This window comes from Talpa europaea (genome assembly GCF_964194135.1).
Source record: "Talpa europaea genome assembly, chromosome: 4".
Classification (NCBI taxonomy): Eukaryota; Metazoa; Chordata; class Mammalia; order Eulipotyphla; family Talpidae; genus Talpa; species Talpa europaea.
The window spans coordinates 101,722,912-101,736,559 of NC_140070.1; the positions used below are offsets into that span (position 1 = coordinate 101,722,912).

General features: G+C 40.9%; 1 protein-coding gene across 1 annotated transcript in view; it reads right to left on the minus strand.

Annotated features, from left to right (window-relative positions):
• HGD (homogentisate 1,2-dioxygenase) overlaps nucleotides 1-9,003 on the minus strand; it is a gene marked incomplete at both ends in the record, with an annotated part of 40,135 nt that extends 31,132 nt beyond the window's left edge. The window contains 3 exons of the mRNA XM_084232674.1: nucleotides 3,750-3,855; nucleotides 7,899-7,987; nucleotides 8,926-9,003. Of these exons, the coding sequence (XP_084088800.1) occupies nucleotides 3,750-3,855; nucleotides 7,899-7,987; nucleotides 8,926-9,003 (273 nt within the window). The remainder of the gene's footprint in view (nucleotides 1-3,749; nucleotides 3,856-7,898; nucleotides 7,988-8,925) is intronic.
• Between the last annotated feature and the right edge of the window lie 4,645 nt (nucleotides 9,004-13,648).

The window sequence follows — 13,648 nt, forward strand, 5'->3', positions numbered from 1 at the left end:
TCTAGATGTTTTGCATCTACTAGAAACTAAGGAGAAACTTTTGGTACAAAACTTTGATGCCTCTATATTACCTTTGGCTTTTAAACCCAATTCTTTCAAACTTCCTTCTCAAAATATATAGCGACTTATGAAATAATGAATGGACATTCTGATTTGCACACTTAATGAGAAATTTCCATTTTGTGTTTTGTAAATTTCTGCATCATTTTCATTTTTATAAGTATATATATCATTTTTATTGTAGGCCAAAACCAGAAAGATTCTGTCAGAACACGATTAGCATCCGTGGATAGGCCATCTGTACCCCCAAAATAATCATTGTAAAGAGGTAGATTCTTGTTAAATAAATTGTGCCAATCGTAGACATAGCTATAATAATCTTGTGTAATAAAAAGACTTCGCTGCTCATGTTACACATCACACTCACAGTAGAGTCAACATTGCACTCACATTTTCCTTAAAGCTTAGGTTTAAAATCTAATTCCCCTCTACCCCAAATAAAATTATAAAAAATTGGGATGGGGATCTCCTTGGTGGCCTAGGGGTTAAGTATCAGCACTATTACCACTATGGCCTGATGGTACAGCAAACCTCTCCAGTCTCTCAGGCTGCTCCCCTCAGCAGTGTATTTCAGTAAATCTGCCTGCTCTGCTCCCCACTCTGTCTCTGGTGAATCCTCTCACCTTCTACACCTCTGGCCTACACCCCAGTTCTTCTACACAAAAATAAATATTTTTTTAAAAATTAAGATGACTTCACCATTGCCCACACAGCCACAAATCTGTGAAGATGTAGTAAGGTCGTAGACGCTTAGGTGATTGGTGATGTGGGCAGATAGGTACTGGGGCTCCCACCGCACCCCATTTACCACTACTTATTTGATTGTTATCTTAAAGGCCCCACAATTTGAATTCCCATACATTTATTTGTGGAATTTTCCTGCAATTTTTTTTTTTTTAGTCTAGACCAATGCTAATTAAATTTAATATTATAGTTATTACCATACAGGGCAGTTATTACCATAAATGGTAATAAATAATTTGCAGTTATTACCATAAATGCAAAACCATGTATCCTATACCTTATGGGTGATTAAGAGATTTTTCAGAGATACTTTTGTTTTTACGTTATTTTTGTCTTACTGATTTATAACTAGTTTGTTTATTTTATTATTTGAGATTTGACTCTACTTAAGATAACTGTCAGAAACATAAATGGGGACTCCTTATGTCATCTGAAGAAAAGAATTATTATGGTCAAATGCATCTCAACCATCCCAAACTGGTATATAGCAGGTGCTTAATTTATTATCTACTCTGACCATGAGTCCTACAAACGTACAGATATCCATCCTTTACATTTTCTAATGGAAGATGGACTCCCATTATTAATCAATCAGGTCTATTTATTAATAAAAAACAAAGCAAGCCTAAGACAGAGATTAGAGAATTTGAGATGTAACCCCTGAGGAGTCAAGAGAGTCTCAAGAAAGAGCAGTGAGCTTGTTTACAGTGGTTTATGACCCTTGATGAGATGAGTGAGGATGTAGGAACTAAATGAGTGAGGTGAATCATGAAAAGCTCATGGTCTGTGACACGCGACCCTAGCCCCAGGGTGTGGGAGAGCAGATAAGACTGGATTAAGAGTCCAGGAGAGACTCTGCACCAAGTGAAGATGGGTCCTAGGTTGACTATACAAATTGTGTCCCACACAAGAATGCTGACAGCGGAAAGGAAAGAGGCTGGAGTTGAAAGCCTAGCCTTGTGACTTGGCTTGTCCCCATTCGTGCAACTCTGTGATGTTGGGGGTTGGGGTTGGAGCAGGTGCTGCCTTTTCCCAACATGCTCCAAGGCCAGTGGAGGTGGGGGCGGGGCATGAGGGAGGTCTGCTTCATGCACTACATTTCACACAAGTTTGAGGGTCAGTTGTTTCAACAAAATAGCTGGATTTGGAAATGGTTATGAGGTGCTAACATTTTAATTTTTTTTTTAAAGATTTATTTATTTATTTATTTATACACGCACTGGGTACAGTCAGAAGCGCGGGAGGGTGAGAGAATTCACCAGAGCCAGAGCGGGGAGCAGAGCAGGCAGAGTGACGAAGTACACTGCTGAGGGGAACAGCGGGCGGCAGGAGAGGTCTGCGCGCCATGTGGGACCCTCCTCCGGTGGCCGGGGAGCAGCCAGGGATCGAACCGGCGCCGCAGAGGCTCCGGGCAGCTTTGCAACCCAGTGCTCAATCGCTGCGCCACCGGGGAGGCCCTAACATTTTAATTTTTAACTCACAATGTATCCCCCACTCTGAATGCCTCCTTTTCTGTCCCTGTTGGAGGAGGATCAGCAGCATTTAAGCAGGTACTTAATTCTCTGAGATTTCCCTAATTAAGAAAGAGAAGAGGCGGGGCAGGATATTAAAAGGGATGATGAATTACTCTGGCTTTTGTTCTACCAAATGTGTAAGCATTTAGGGGGATTTGCTGGTATAGATAAAATGCCATGGAAATCTAGGGGAAGCAGATTCCCTTGTGTTGTGGGAGAGGGAATGATTTGTGCATTTGTGTAAACTTTGATTACAGAAGGGACTCTTAAACCTGTGACCTGGCTGCTACTAAAAAGAGGGAATAGCCTTGTGGCATATCCGGGATCATAGGACCAAAGTAGCTTTGCAGATGATTCCATGCCCAAATCCTATTACCCAGCAAACAGCACCTCAACACCACCCAATGACCGAGGACAAACTAGCCAGGCCCAACACCCACTCGTACTTGGGCAATTTTTAAGGTGAGAGATTCTCAGGGAAGGCTGATATGAAGTTTTTTCTAAAGATGGGGACTTAAAAAAAGTATCAAATGAAAAACAAATTACCTGAATATAATTCTAAGATTTATACAAACTACTACTGCTGTTGTTAAGTGAATCCATCAAAATGGTTCAATCAGAGCCCTGGTTTTTGGCCTCCTGTGTGCCAGGCACTGTGCAAAGCACATGCACACCTGCTGTTTCATGGCATCTTCATGACAGTGCTGCACAGCAGCGTCGGGACCATCCCAGCTATGAGTGAAACCCTGTGTCTCCAAGATGCAGAGAATTAGTAGAGGGGCTGTCTGTCTTCTAGCATCCTATATTTGTTATCAGTGACATGGACTTAAGCTTGGGGACAAAGGAATACACCAGGGTTCTCAGAAGGTTAAGGGAAAAAAAGACTCGTCCAATGCAGCTTTGGGTCTGTCTTATTACAGAAGCAGAGTATATAAATAATACCGATACCCAGAGGAAAAGTCCACTTGTCACTAAGGCAAAAGGAGGAAATTTTAAGGCAATAAATGAGAATTCCTACACTGGAGGAAAATGTGACACCAATCTGTCACCACAATAGATTTATAGAATTCAACTAAGACAACAAGCCTCCCACCCCTATTATCAGAGGCCTCTTCTCAGATATGTAAGTGTTCTGTAGTCCACGGTAAATTTAGATTAAAAACAAACCAGCTGATAGAAATATAGATATTTTCACCAGCCTATATCATTTCTACCATCACTCACTTGGGCTCTGAATCATTTCTGTGCCTACCTAGATATAGGCTTATATGCAAGTTTATATGTAGACACGCACAATCTGTCAATCAACCCCAAAATTCCCACCTAAGTTTGAGCAAAAAAAGACTGATTTTTTCAGACTCAGTCTTGACTTAAATATAATATGCAAGGCTTTGGATACATGGTGTGCTCCAATTCACAGGACCAGGTTACCTGGTTAGGATCAGCATCAACTTCATCCCAATTGTGGGTCACATGGCCTTGATCGATGGATTCAAAGGGCTTGTGAGAAACTGAGGGTAGAATCCTATACAGCCAGCTGGGGGGAAACAAGGACACAAAAGCCTTAGGGTGATGTCGTAAGTGATGCACAGACTGACTCAGGAAGATGCTCAAGTACACTGCATCTGTGGGCTTTAATGTCACTTCTGAACAGTCACTTCTGCCCACAGCCCTGGACTCTTCTCACCTTTTCACTCCCTTCCTCACTCTAAATTGAGGCTCTTGGTTATTCCCATGTTGGCCAAAAAAAATGATGAATTGTCTTTCCCAACGAAAACTACAAAGGAAGGGGAAGGACCTTGTGGGAAATCTGCGCAGGAAAATCCATGGAAAAACATTAGCCTAAGTACATCAGCAGACACGAATCCGGGAAGGTATTATCCTGGAAGGTACTAATTCTGGAAGGTGAGGATAGTGAAGCCTAAATATATTGAAAGAATGTGGCAGTTTGTTACTTTTGAAATATAAATAAATTTTCTTCTTTAAAATGATAAAAGTAATTCAACTGATTAAAAAAGTCCTGAAAGGTAGACAATTTTTCTTTTCCAGTTTCTTCGCCGTCATTCCTCAAAGGCATTAGAGTTTAACAACTTCCTTGTGTATTCTCTCAGATTTCTCCAATGTGTACATATGTAATCAAAATTGCCAAATCATTGGACAGTTTATTTTCACACTAATTGTAATGTGTGTGGAAATGTCTGATCATTCACATCTTCACAAACCTGGGGTATTTTTAATAATTTTTGGCTCACAGGTGGAAAAAATAGTACTTCATCTTTAAGAATTTTTACAGTATTCTAAGATTTTAGTATTTTCTTTATTTTAAGGTTAAGAATCTGTATGTTTGTTGGTCCGCTGTCATTTTTTATGAGTTACTTGTACAAGTCTTTTACCATTTTTCTGTTGGGTTATTTGTCTTTTTGATATTAGTTTGCAAGAGCTTTAAGAAATTATTACTTCCTGCACTCCAAAGTTATTACTATCTGTCCATGCTTTTAATAGTAAATTTATGTCTTTGTTTTCTCTTCCTTCCTCCCTTTCTTTCTTTTTTGCATTTTACTATCTATATATCTTAAGACTGGAGCCAAAGATATCCCTGCCAGGATCCAGATCTCAGGCTTAAGGAAGAAAAGATTCTGATGATGCAAGCCAGGAGGAGAACCCTCCCCAAATTGAGAGGGTCACTGAAACTCACAAAGAGGGCCCTAGTACTTTCAGAGGTCATTACCCTGAGAGAGTGTAGAGGAAGAAGAACCCTACTTTTGACAAGGGAAGAACCAGACCCACCTTTGCAGGCTGTGACCCTTGAAGTCCTAGGAGAGTCTACTTCAGTGCTGCCCCAGCACAATACCTACCATTTGGGAGAGAGAGCCGAGCTAGGTATCTTAGTTTCCATTTTATTCCTCTAGCTCTAGCTGATGGACCTCAGACCTTGGACATCAGGACATGAGTAAACTAAGCCTCTCTAGCTTCTAGTAATATATAGAATTGTGAGCATGTGTCAAGCATATTTTAGAACCAATTGTGTGATTCTGGCTAAGTCACATAACTTTCCTTATCCTTATATCCTAGGATCGTTGTGAAGGTGCAGAGTTTATGGCCCAAAAGTGTTTGCCACAGAGTAGGTATTTACTTATGAGACTTGTGTTCAATTGTCTGTCTGCTCCTTAATTATGTGGGTTTTTATGATGGCCCAAATTTTCCAATATCTCTGTCATAACTGTCACCTTCAGAGGACATAAAGGATCAGCTACATCATCTGTAAAAACTAATCCCTGATAGATATTATCTTTGGTAGCTTTATAGGAGCTCTGTGATTTAAATGAATAACGTCAAATTAAGAATTCAAGGCTTGCCTGCCTATGGATGGGACTTGTTTCATCTTTCCACTGAGAATTTTGAACATTCTCACAAAATTCTTGTGGATATCTTTGGAGAGTTCTAAACAGATGAGTGAACCATATCTAGTGTCCCTTGTTTTTCAGCTGAGTTTATAAAACTCCCCAAGCAGCACTACCTTGCCCTGGACTGACATTTAATTCTAACTCAGGGACTGGTGCCAGCTTCTTAATGAAATGCCAACAGCTCCTTTTCAGCCTTCTGGAACAGAGCTCATCTCCTGCTGGCTGAAGATATTGCTGAATAATGGGGGCAGGCAGCAGAATCCGGAGTCCAGGTGTCCCCATAGTGAGAGGGACATAAAGGCAAGAACATATTCATGGAGGCCAGGTTGCTAGAAATTAGAATGGACAGGAATTGTCTGTGCACTTACCTTGCTTTGACTATGTGGGATTTCAGAGAGATAGAGATAGAGGTAATAAAAACAGCAATAGAGTTAACTCTTGACTTTTAACAAGTATAGGAAATTACCCCTCTCCCCCTCCCTCCCTCCATGCATGTCTCAATTGAGAGTAAGCATTATTGCAATTGAAAAGTATAACATAAGCCCTGCCACATCTCACACTCAATTCCTGGATAACCTCCTAGGGATACCCTTATTGGAGGCAGAAGCTCTGCTATGGTGCCAATAGTGATGATGATAATAATTAATATTAATTGAGCATCATGATGATTTAATCATTAATATTAATTGAGTATTCACTATGTGCCAGGCAGTCTGCTAACCACTTACATCCTTTCCTTTAAGCCTCACAACTATGAAATCGGTGCTATTATCTATCTATTATCAAATGAGGAACCAGAGACTAAAGGGGTAGTGACTTCCCCTAAAATCACACAGATGGAAAGAAGAGAAGCCAGGATTTAAACTCCAGGGCTTGACTCCAGAGTGGTCATGATTTTTTTTTTTTTAATTTTTTAAAACAAAAGTCTTTTTTTTTTTAATAGAGGCATGTTTTATTTATTTATTTGTTTGTTTATTCAGGCACTGGGTACAGTCAGAAGCGCGGGAGGGTGAGAGAATTCACCAGAGCCAGAGCGGGGAGCAGAACAGGCAGAAGGACCGCAGTACACTGCTGAGGGGAGCAGCGGGCGGCAGGAGAAGACTGCGCGCCATATGGGACCCTCCTCCAGTGGCCGGGGAGCAGCCGGGGATCGAACCGGCGCTGCAGAGGCCGCGGGCAGCTTCGCAACCCAGCGCTCAACCGCTGCGCCACCGGAGAGGCCCCAGAGTGGTCATGATTAATCATTAAGGGGAACAAGCTTTATCATTTGTATGGCCCCTTGTGCTTTTGTACTCATTATCGGAGTAGCTCAGGAGGAATCTGTGGAGATAAATGCAGTCCCTCCTACCAGGCAGTATAAGATTGCCTGCCCTCCTCCTCAAGTCTCCTCCCTTCAAAGGGAGTGTCTGTAAGAACCCTCTTCACATGCCCTCACCTGAAATTCCTGCAATTAGACACAATTTGTTTGTCAACATACTTACTGGGTTTTTTTCCAAGCCACACCATCTACTGCATCCAACCTGCCCCATAAGAGTTAATCAAGGGAGCGAGTTCATTGACCTGGCTTGTAGGATTAGTGCAAACATGAAACATGACACATTGTGCTAATGAATATGCTGGTTTCCAGCAAAGGCAAATTCTAAAGAGTAAAAAACCTCATTAATTCAAACCACAAGGGGCCATAATACATGACCTTTCAACTACTCAGGCTTAGAATATCCAACATTTTTATGTAAAGAACATAATGTCTCTAGTCAGCTGTGGGAACATATTACACTGGATCTTCTATACTTTTGAGTTAATCATTATTTACAAAAATAAACAAGTAAACCAAAATTCAAAACTCAACTGAGAAATCCTTAGGGAACGGACAGATTTTCGGGAAAACTTTCTTCTGAGAACTGGTGAGAGTTTGTAAATGGAACTGGACACGCGTGTTTTCCAGGCTCCAGGCACCTGCTCTTCCACCTTCTTCCTCCTATCACTTGACTCTAACTGGTTTTAACCTGATTCCCACTTCATTCTATTGCAGTTCTCCCTAGAATATGACTCAGAGCACAGCCTGGGAGGGCAGGACCTGGACAGCACTGGGAGGTTATGGCTCAGTTATGGGGGGCAGCACCTGTCCTGGTCATGAGTCCCCCAGTCTCAGGTCAGAGTTAATCTAATACTGTACCTTCTCTTGTTGCTGCTCCGAGGACAAGTGAAAGCTGATCCTGAGAGCTGCTCAGCATACAGATTGTAGGGGCAGACTTGAGGGTTGTTCTAAAACAAAGGAGGCAATAAATATCATCACTCAGGTCACAAAACATCCCACCTCCTCACTAAGCAGCTCAGTGGGGAATTCTGTCCTGGATGGGGATGTTCTGGGTGACAGCTCATCCCCAGCCCTTATATTCTTCTGGTAATAACTTTAGCTGACTTTCCCCCTGATTATAAAAATATATACTTATTAGAGAAAATTGTCAAATTGATACCACCCATTATCTCACCATATGGGACTAACCCAATAGAAATAATCCAATGCTGAGATATTAGTATATTTCCTACTAACTTTATCCTCCAAAATGGGGGTCTTATGATATGTGCAGTCCTGGAATAATGAAGACATTTTTTTAGAGGAAACACAATATTATGAGAATTTTTTAATGCCATGAAGTAAATACCCTTCAAAATTTTTGACAAAATATCTGTTGTGTTTTTGCTGTTGTAACCAATACTAGTATGAACCTCATTGTGCATTCTTCTTTTTAAAGACTTTTTCTTTTCTTATCATTGCCTTCTTTTATGCTATTCAAAGGATCTACAGGGAAGTTCCCAAGCCCTGGACCTTGGGATCCTCCTAGAAGTCCCTCAGTTTCACTGTTTGTGATTGGGTGTTTTACTATAAGTAACCACCATTTGACTTTAATCTTTGTGTAGTCCATGTGGCACCTTGGTTGGAGAACCATGAGAACTACACCTGAGGGGAGAAATCAAACACGATCCAAAAATTAACAAAGATGTAAAGAAATAAATTAAAAAATATATATATTTGTGTTGTTATTGTTCTGTATCCTAATTATCTTAATGATTTGTGGACTTCCTACAAAATTCACAGGTTAATTGTTAGAGCCACAGTGAGACCAGACACTTTGCTCTAAGATTTGTTCCTCAGGTCTGCAATTCAGAGTGCTCTAAGTTAATATTTGATTCACTTATACCTGTCCTTCTGGCAGGGCACCTGGGCATCGAGGATCCTCTGAGGCACATTCATTCCCAAATCCAGAAATGTACTGCATGTGACAAAGACATAAATACCACCATTAATAGGTTTTAAAGAACATTTTATAGCACTGGCAATCTACAAAAGTAAGAATTTCTATATGGACATGTGTTTGTGTCTGATCCATGCATAATATCTCTGCTATATCGTGGTATGTGAGCAATTTTGGAAAGACAATTTCTGTGTAAATTTTATTTATTTTATTATTTTATTTTTTTTAAGATTTATTTATTTTTACACAAGAGCTGGGGTACAGGCCAGAGGTGCGGGAGGGTGAGAGAATTTACCAGACAGAGTGGGGAGCAGAACAGGCAGATGAACTGAAAACACTGCCGAGGGGAGCAGCAGGTGAGACAGGAGAGTTCTGCTGTGCCATGTGGGTATCTCCCTGGCTGGCTGGGAATTGAACCAGCGCTGCAGAGGCTGTGGACAGCTTCACAGCACTGCACTCAACCCACTCAACTGCACCACTGGGAGGCCCATCTGTGTAAATTTTAAAGACCAGCAAAGAATTGGGAGAAAGTTACTGGATACTGCATAAACTCTCTGCCTTAGCTGTACTTGGTCTACTTATGGGCTTGTTCTTCATTATCTATCCCACTCCATGAACAGTTCCTTTAATTCTGGCTCCATCTGGGAGTTCTGGAGAAGGAGATGGCTCAGATATCACCTCAACTCCAGATTAGTAGGATCTTGCAGGACCTAGACTGAAACCTTTCTGAGTTTGGAGCTTCATTTTTCCTCCATACTCAGAAATAAGCAGTGGTAAGGAAGCATGGAAGCAGGCTGACAGGATCCTAGCTGACAGCAAAACCCTTGAGATAAAAGTGTTCTCACTAGTCTTATTGCAGGCAGTTGCCTACATTATCTGACTCATCTACTGAGCACTGTGTGTGAGTGTGTGTGTGTGAGAGTGTGTGCGTTGATGGGGATGCAGGGATATGAAGTTCAAAAATATGAGTGCTAGACCATAAACTGTCCACAGTGGTATAATAAAGTCTATTCTGATTGCCATGTCTTTATACCCAGAGAAAAAACGTTAGGAGGTTTGAAGGAAAGCAGGTGTAAAATTATGTGTTACTCTTGCAACACTTCATACACCTGTGAGCTCCCGTTCACTGCTTGGCTTCTCGAATTGTTTATATGCCTGGGGCTATGGTGGTCTGGTTTACTGTTACATGCCCTGTGCTCAGTCCTCGAAGGCACTTGATAGATAGCTACTCTTTGATTTAGGTTTTACGTAGAGCTGTTCTAATATGAGTGTACATATGCTGCTTTCACTTAACTTAAATACATATTTTAAAAAGGCCATATTCTTCTCATAGTTTTTCCTAAAAAATGTACTTAATTTTAGCCTAGGGTAATGAAAGTGCAGCCTTACTCAGTAAGTGAAATGCCATCATCTGAGTACATGTCTTTAAGAAATATAAGAAGGATGTAGGCGGGTGGAGGGTGAGCCCTTCAGTTCTCAGCAGCACAGAGAGAGATGAGTTTGATGCAATGCCTGGATGTGAGAGCAATGATCAGGCCGGCAGCTGTCTCTATTTGGAAGGAATAGCTATGTGAAATGTTATGACCTAGAACGCAATGGAAGTGAAATTATTCTTATCGCCTCCAGACACATTTTTTTGTATATTTGAAAATCTATCAGCACTAAAAACATGGAGTAATATTACATCCAGTTTGGTTAACAGTCGTGACATGCATTTTGGAGTGACTTCTTTAGGGAAATGGCAGACATCATCCAGCATCCTGTCTCTCCTCTGAAAACAATTTTCTTCTCTTGAAATGATACTCATGCTCACCATCAACAAGATTGAATTTGAGCTCAGAAATGGTAATGACCCCAAATTATCTGTGGAATGGAATTTTAGACCAATCTGTGAGGAGTATTTACTGTGCCTTCACTTTGTCCAACTGCCACATTGTTTTTTTTCTGCCAGAGAGGAAGGATGTTTTCAGTGCTAAGAAATACAGCTGAACTTCCTGGCTGGCATGGCTGGACACTCATTAACCTTCTCCATTCTTTGCAACTGCCTCCAAGGTCATATGTATGGTTGGAACAAGGATAAAGAGAGTTAGTATATGTGATTATGAAGCATTTGATTCAGACTGCTTTAAAAAAAATAGAAAAGAAAATAGAAAGAACAGCTGGTGGTTTGGAAAGGAGCCTCCCAGCTCCCGGAGAGGTGTGAATTCTGAATCAGTTTCTCAGTCTTAGCTGAGTTGTATTTGCTGAAGAGGAGGGTGGAAATTGCTGAGTCACTTTCAAATCAGTTGGTTTTCCTAATCCTCTGAGAGAAAATTATAGATGAACTTATTTGAGCTTTAAAATGCCATGTCCCTCACTGCTGGAGGTATCTGAATTGAGGAAGTGGTATTTTGCAACTGCTTCCCCAAGGCTTTGAGATCAAGGATAAAATCTGAACTCTGCTTATATCAACGGTGAAAATCCAAGCATTCAACTCCCACTGATTCAGGACTATGTTCAAATATACCTAACATAAAAAATGATAGTCTCACTTTTAAACACTTGTGTGAGTATATTTTCTTCAGTCGAGATTTCTGAATAATTTGATCCAATGTAAAAATTATGATTTCATTTCTTTCCAGGTGAATTATAGATATCCTTTCTAAATGAAAGAACAAATTACTGAGCGCCTTGAAAGTTCAGCTTCATCGGTTCTTTGGTTGTTCCCTATCTATAGCTTTACGATTCTCACCTGATCCCCAAGATATGATTTATTTGTCAGAGCAGTTTTATAAGGTGCTTTCTCTTGACTTTGATTCTAGGTAACACTGATGGTATGAACAGAGGTCACCTCAATTCCTTTTACTGACCATGAAGGAAACAGAGGTCAGGGTAGAGGTGGAACTACAGTTCCCTTCTTTCCTGTGGAAAGAGCCCAATATTTTCAGTACCTTTGTTGGGAACATAGAACAGAGATTGTTAGGGGAATTTGCAGAGTACTGCTGCAGGCTGAAAAATGACCCTCCAAAGGTATCAATGTCTTAATCCCTGGAATTTGTGTTATCATATGTAACAAAATAAACCTTGCAGATGTGACTAAGGATCTTGAGATGGGGAGATAGCCTTGATTATCTAGGAGTGCCCTAGAGTAACCACAGTGTCCTTAAATGAGGGAAGCAGATTTGATTACAGAAAAAGTGGTATGATGACAGAAGCAGAGGTCAGAGCCAAACACTTTGAAGATAGCGAAGTGGGCAAGTCTGGAATGCAGGCAAGCTTTAAGAGTTGGAAAAGTCAGGGAAATGGAGTCCAAAAGGAATCAGCCTTGCCAACACCTTGATGTTAGCCCAGTGAAACCGATTTCAGAGTGCTGACTTTTAGAACCATAAAAGAACAAATTTGTGTTTTAAGCCACTAAATTTGTGATAAGTTGTTTACAGCAGAAACAGGAAAGTAATAGAATAATCTTGTAGACCAGCGGGTCCCATCTCTGGTTAATCTTTAGAATTACCCCAGGAGCATTAAACACAAATCCAGACCCAGTGAATCAAAATATCTGCTGGTAGAGCCCAAAGTTTGCACGTTAAATAACTTAATCTTTTAGAAATAAGGAAATGAAGACTTGTAGAAGTGAAATAACTTAAGAATATAGTTACATTTAATATTATTATTTTTATAGTTTGAATGTTCTCCCCCCAACCCCCACAATTGTGCTGCTTTTTTTGGGTAAATGTGATTTAATTTAAGGCTTTGTGCTGACATATTCATTAAAATGAAGAAATATAAGCTGAGAAGTATTTTTTTTTATCTTATATAATGTTTATTGATTAGAATGATGCAATCTGGCTTTCTGTGTTTGGATTCCTGATCTCCAGAGCTAACCTTTCCTTGTGGAGATTAGACAGCAGGCTGGGAAGAATGCCTTTGAAACTGAGAACAAAGACCAGCATGCAATTTACATTGGTGTGCTGGTGCTGCGCATAATAAGTTGCTTAAAAGTTTCAGCAAGATAGCATTTTAGATATAATTTATTTATAAATGGTAAGGATATGTCCAACTCCTGCTGAACAACCCCCATAGGATTCTAATCAGGAAACATGATTTTTATGCACTTTCTCTTCCAATATTTCAACTACCACCATAGGATGACTTCCCTTCTTTTCTCCTAGTCTTACCTACTCCCCTGAGATCCAGATTCATCCATTCAACTGCCTCCTGGATATCTCCACTTGACTGTCCCTGCAGCAACTCAAATTTAGCTGAAACACTCTTGAATCCCACAACATGCAGGGCCTTCTGCGTATGCTGTACCTTTTCACTCACCGCTCCCTCTGGTCCCCATCTCTTTTCACTTAGCTAACTTCTGTTTCTCTCTTAAGACTCAACTCAAGAACAACCTCCTTCAGGGAGTATTTTTTAAAACAATTATTTATTCAAGCACTGGGTACAGTCAGAAGCGTGGGAGGGTGAGAGAATTCACCATTGCCAGAGTGGGGAACAGAACAGGCAGACTGACGAAGTACACTGACTGCTGAGGGGAGCAGCGGGCAGCAGGAGAGGTCTGCGCGCCATGTGGGACCCTCGCCTGGTGGCCAGGGATTGAACTGGTGTTGCAGAGGCTGCCAGCAGCTTTGCAGCCCAGCACTCAACTGCTGCGCCACCAGGGGAGGCCCCAGGGAGTATTTTTTAA